Raw genomic sequence first — 5,480 nt, forward strand, 5'->3', positions numbered from 1 at the left:
TAATAGCTTCACTTAGCTTTATGTTGAAATGCAAGATCAACAAGGCATGTATCCAAGAGACGTACTGAAGTTTTTGCACCAAAGCAGCTCGTTAGTGAAACTGTGCTGATAAACTTTTTCACTTTTAGACAGTTGGCTGAAGGCAAAAAAGAAGTTAGAAGCTATCTGTAAATTTGGGAGGGTGTCTTTGATATATTTGAAAGCTAGTGAGTTAAAAAACTTAAAGCAACCCCAACACCCAGGTACATCCATTATTTTAACAATTAACTTTTACCTACCAAGAACATATTTGGTATGTAAAAACATATAAAAAGCTGCACATTGATAGTGGTCATAAAGTGTAGAAAATTCTGTGCTTGCTGATGAAGTATCTGTTATAAATGTAACCACGTACTTCACCAGAAACCCACCCTGCTCATGGCTCATGTGCGGTCCCTGCAGAGAACTTCCATGGATTCAGAAAAGACAATGTACAAAGCTTCTGTACTTTCAACTGTAAATTATGCATTTGTATTATACCCAGTGCACACATGGAAACACCACTGATTTATCGGTTTTTGCATTTTTAACATATTAATTCAATTAAATACTTAGGAGAACTGTTTAATTTTAAGCCTGTAAAAAATACAGTTTAGTATTGGACCCAAATTTATTACGGGCTTGTTAGTTTTAGCTATCTTAATTTCTGCTTTTGATGGAATATTAATCCAATTCACTTTTTTTTTTTTAACTGTATGCCAGGATTCAACTATTTTATTTCAGTTTCGTAGCACCGAGTTGGGTTTTTTTGTCCTAACTGATCATAATGACAGCTAAATGTCAACTTCATTTATATCTTAGCTCAAAATAGAGACAGAAAGGTATACAAAAAGGAATTTTTTTTGTTACACACTCTGTGAATTATTTTTGCTGTGTAACTTATGCCAAACAGTTTTGACTCTGCATGTGACTTACAGTCCAAAAGCCATACCCATAAATTTTTCTGATTAAATTATTTTCAATATTTTGCATCTAGTGCAGAGAAAACACTGCTATTAAAGTAAATGCATACAAAAAAAGTTGGAACTTTGTTGAAACATAATTCCATCAATAAAAAAACCACAATATTTTTATATAACATTTTGGATATATTTTATGTCAAAACATGATCATCAGTCAAACTAGTGGCATCTAAACCCAATACATTATTGTGACTTCTAAAATAAAAAATCAGAACAAAACTAAATTTATTGTAGCTCTGCCTTCATTAAACACCATGTATTGGTGATTTAAACACAACAAAACTCTAATATTCTTCAAAAGTGTCTACTAAATATAATAAAAAGAATAGGAGAACAATTAACATTTAGTGTGTTACATTAAAAAAGTGGATGTACATATTTCTATTGCCTGTTAGCTTTACCTAAGCCTTTTCAACAACTACAAAAATAAAAAGAAAAATGAAAATTCATTGTTCCAAGTCAAAAACATTCAAATCAGTTGATACAACATTACAGTACAGTCAACTAACATCATTCAAGGTTGCCTTTTCTCAGTGTGCGAGTCCTTAGACCAGTGTTCCAAACCTAGTTCAATGCAGTTTCAAAACTGTATGTTAGCTTTGCAGGATACTGTACTCTACTGATGGCTTCAGAAGAATGGGGTTGTGCTACTTTTGAATCACAGGGTAACCCCAGCCTCTCATTAATTGTATTCAGCACTGTAGTTAGAACAGCATTAAGTTTAGCACAATAACTAAAAAAGGAAAAACAAATAAAATAAGAATCGGAAGCTAGGTGAAGCTGCCATTTGTGTCAAACAATTGCGATACGCTATACTAAAAAATTCTGAAATATCCACCTGTCCTCACCGCTCTGCCACAAACTAGCAAAGTCAAAAATACAAAAGTCTTCAACTTCTCATTTTTGCAGAATAAAGCAAAAAAGTCTTTGTGCTCCTTACTACCAGAAGCAAAATATCCTCTGAGTTACCACATGTAATAGCTTCTGGATGTGTCAACTTGAGTTGGCTTGGTCTCTGCAGAACCATCCTTGTCTTTTTCACTGTCACCTTCCCAGAGATTAATAAGTGGAGGGTAGAGCTCATTCAGTGGGATTGAAGAGGTCTTTTGCATATATTTTTTCAATGAATGGTGGTAGTTTTTCCTCTTAAATCGTTTTGCAATATAAACAGAAATGGAGGCGAGGCTAATGACAGCAAACATGGATCCCATCACTGCTGCGAGGGCAGTGCTGGTTTCTTGGTCTGAAATATCTAGCGCAAAAGCTGCGTTTTTTGTTGTAACATTAACGCAGGACTTCTGTGTTTGTTGATGGATGTTTGACACAGTCAGACACACTTCATAATCTGTAGATGGTTGTAAATGTGTGAGGTTATATTCATGAACATCAACAGGGACCCTCGCAGTGTATGTAATGTGAGGGTTGTCAATCTTCATAGTGGCCGATGACCATTTTAAATTGGAAGTCATGACGTTGGAATTAACTTTCCAAGAAACTAAGATTGAATGTGATTCGGCTTGCTTAACGTAGATTTTCAGAACCTGGGTACCATCCAAAAGTGTTCCGTTCACCCGGATAGTAGCGACCCTCGTGTCAGCCCCTTCTATGTTTTGAGCAACGCAAGTGTACCTCCCGGAGTCTTCAACTTGGATGTTGGAGATTTCCAAGGTGCCTTCACTACTCAGCTTGTATTTGTCAGAGAGACTTTCGACAGTTACTTTATTGCCGAGAGGAGTGACCCAATAAATTTCAGGCTCAGGTTCTGCCATGGCCCGACAATCTAAAAACACTGTCATGCCGATGTCCAAGTTTAAGTGATTTGGAAAGGTCTCATGAGAGATCATTGGAAGACATTGTTCGTTTGAATCCTGTATTAACACTTCCTTCACCTGTTGTCCTCTGTATTCTGGAGGCATAGCACAAAACATGGACAGAGGTTCCATGAAACGGATATTGGTTTTGTTCGAGTTGATCCAGTGAATGACACAGTCACACCTGAGCGGGTTACTGTGGATACTGATCTCACGCAGGTTCGGGAGGGATTCCACCGTCTTTTGGTAGACTGCATTCAAGGCATTGTTGTTCAGCATCAAGCTCTCCAGGGCAGGAACGTTGCGAAATGCAAAACGATGTATGTAAGACAGCTTTGGATTGTTGGTGGCTTCAAGCTTTGTAAGTTCAGGCAGGTTGTCCAGCGCATACCTATCAACAGAAACTAGTTCACCCATATTATTGATTCCAAGCTCTTTCAATCTGAGCATGTTTTTAAAATCACCTTCTTGAATTTTATGAATAGGATTTTTGTTGAGATCCAGGAATTTTAAATTTGGAACTTTCTCGAGTGCAAGCTGTGGAACTTTTACCAATTTGTTGTCATAGAAGGAAAGACTTTCAAGACTATCCAGGCCTACCAAAGCATTGCCAGGAATGTCGGTGAGATACATACCTGCCAAAACTAGACTCCTTAAATTTGAGAGTGGTTTGAAATTCATATCTAGTATTCCAATCACTGGATTTTCTCCAATCATGAGGATCTCTAAGTTAGGAGTAGAATCAAACCAACGGCTGTCAATAACCTTTAATTTGTTGGAGTTGAGATGTAATCTTAAAAGATTCTTCAGGCCAGAGAATGCATTTGCAGAAATGCTGCTGATCTGGTTGTGATTTATATATAGCTCCTGGAGATTGCAAAGGTCTTGCAAGCAGTAGTCAGTCATCTCTGTTATCTGGTTTTCCTCCAGGTGCAAAGTAGTAAGCTGAGTGAGATTTGAGAGCCCCACGTCTTTGATACTTGTGAAGTTATTTTGTGAAAAATCCAATTCTGTTAAATTAAACAGCTGTTGGAGTTCATCTGTGGTCTTTGCAATGTTGTTGCTTTGTAACAGAAGGACTTGAGTGTCACTGGAAAGATTGCTGGGGATTTTCGTTAATCGAAGGTCGTTGCAGTCAACTGTCGTGGCCTCCCTGTACGTTGACTGTGGTGTAAACCATGGCCTGATTTCACACACGCAAAGCTGTGGACATTCGTTACTCTGTGTGGAAGACTCAGTTAATGAATTCATTAACACTTCTAGCACCAACTGGCAAACAGTTAAAACAAGTCTAACCTTCGCCATGCTGGTCAGATAGTGAGTTCAGCTCCCCAGACCCTTAAAATGACAAAAGATTGAGAGGGTAAGTTGTTATCAGGCAGCAAATGTAAAGCTTAAAGTTCAAGGTGAAAGGCTTGGACATCCAGAAGGTGAACGACGATTTTCTGAGTTTAGAGAAGACAAGAAATGGTCTGAAGATGCTCAGCTGCTCCTCTGTGTTCCAGAATCTTCTGCAAATCAGTGTCTGAAGGTGTTCCTGAAAACAGATTAGGGTATATGTTATGCTCATCTCATATACAGTTCATATGTTACTTAATTTCTTCATTCTTTGAAGAACAATATCTGAAAACAGTAATTCTTTTAACATTCATGTCTCTTATACTTGGGATTTACATGAGAGAACTCTCTGATAGTTCCCAAGTGGGTGTGTGTAACAGTGTATGCAATCATCTGAAAAGAAAACTTTCTGATATCTTTCAGTTTTACTCTGCAATATTTGTTTGAATAGCTTGAGAAATGCTAAAGATTGAGGATGTGTGTGTGAGTGCAGCCGGGGCTCAAAGGAGTGCTCAGAGCATTAATCCTGATGGGAGCTGGGGTGCCAGAGCTGGCCCCCGGGCTCGGATTCCAGGTGTGTACAGTTCAGGCTCAGTAGGACACTGGTTTATAAAGTTTAATGCTAAATGCATATGAACTTTGCTAAAATTCATCTGAGTTAATCAAATCGGTTCCAGATAACAGCTTAGATTTAATCCAGCTACACACCAAACAATAACAGTAAATTTGATTAAATGAATGCACTGTCCTTATTTTGGCTGTTTGTGCTGCATTGTGCATCGTATCTGAATTGTTTACCACAATTCCAAATTACTGTGTAAACCACATAACTTGTATCTTTTTAGTCTGAAGTTGTTCATGTAAGAGTATGTTTAAATTAACCCAACAGTGTCCAGTGTACCTCAGAAAATCTGTTGTGTCGTGGGTCTTTAAACACGTATTCAAGGAAAATTGAAGCTCTTGGTAAAATCTTTCTCATTCTAACTTTACGGGAAAAGTAAACTCTGGGAAACAGTTTATCTGCAAACCTATCTATCACTGCTGCTGTAAAGAGCATGGATACAGTTTTGAGGGTTGCTGTATGTGTAAAACTGTGCAATTCGGGGCTTGCGGTGTTAAATAAACCGGCTGCCTGTCCTCCAGTTCGGAAGCGTGTTGCTTCAGCGATGGTGATGCTGCATGAGTGGATTTTCTCCAACTGGTGCTTGTGGTGGCGATTTCCCATGCCTCAGCGTGCGTGTTGATATTGGCAGATACCATACACCTTTACGGTATTTCACAGGGAAGGTTGAACAGGTTAGCATGTGCGTTCCAGAAGCTTTGAATTAAA

At 38.2% G+C, this 5,480-nt stretch overlaps 1 protein-coding gene across 1 annotated transcript; it reads right to left on the bottom strand.

Moving 5' to 3' along the window:
* Positions 1–1,414: 1,414 nt before the first annotated feature.
* LRRN1 (leucine rich repeat neuronal 1) lies at positions 1,415–4,343 on the bottom strand. Its single transcript, XM_010078888.1, has one exon. It carries the CDS (start codon positions 4,115–4,117, stop codon positions 1,967–1,969), a length of 2,151 nt encoding a protein of 716 aa, XP_010077190.1. The 5' UTR covers positions 4,118–4,343; the 3' UTR covers positions 1,415–1,966.
* Positions 4,344–5,480: the final 1,137 nt, after the last annotated feature.

Source organism: Pterocles gutturalis, unplaced genomic scaffold (genome assembly GCF_000699245.1).
Source record: "Pterocles gutturalis isolate BGI_N339 unplaced genomic scaffold, ASM69924v1 scaffold21773, whole genome shotgun sequence".
Classification (NCBI taxonomy): domain Eukaryota; kingdom Metazoa; phylum Chordata; class Aves; order Pterocliformes; family Pteroclidae; genus Pterocles; species Pterocles gutturalis.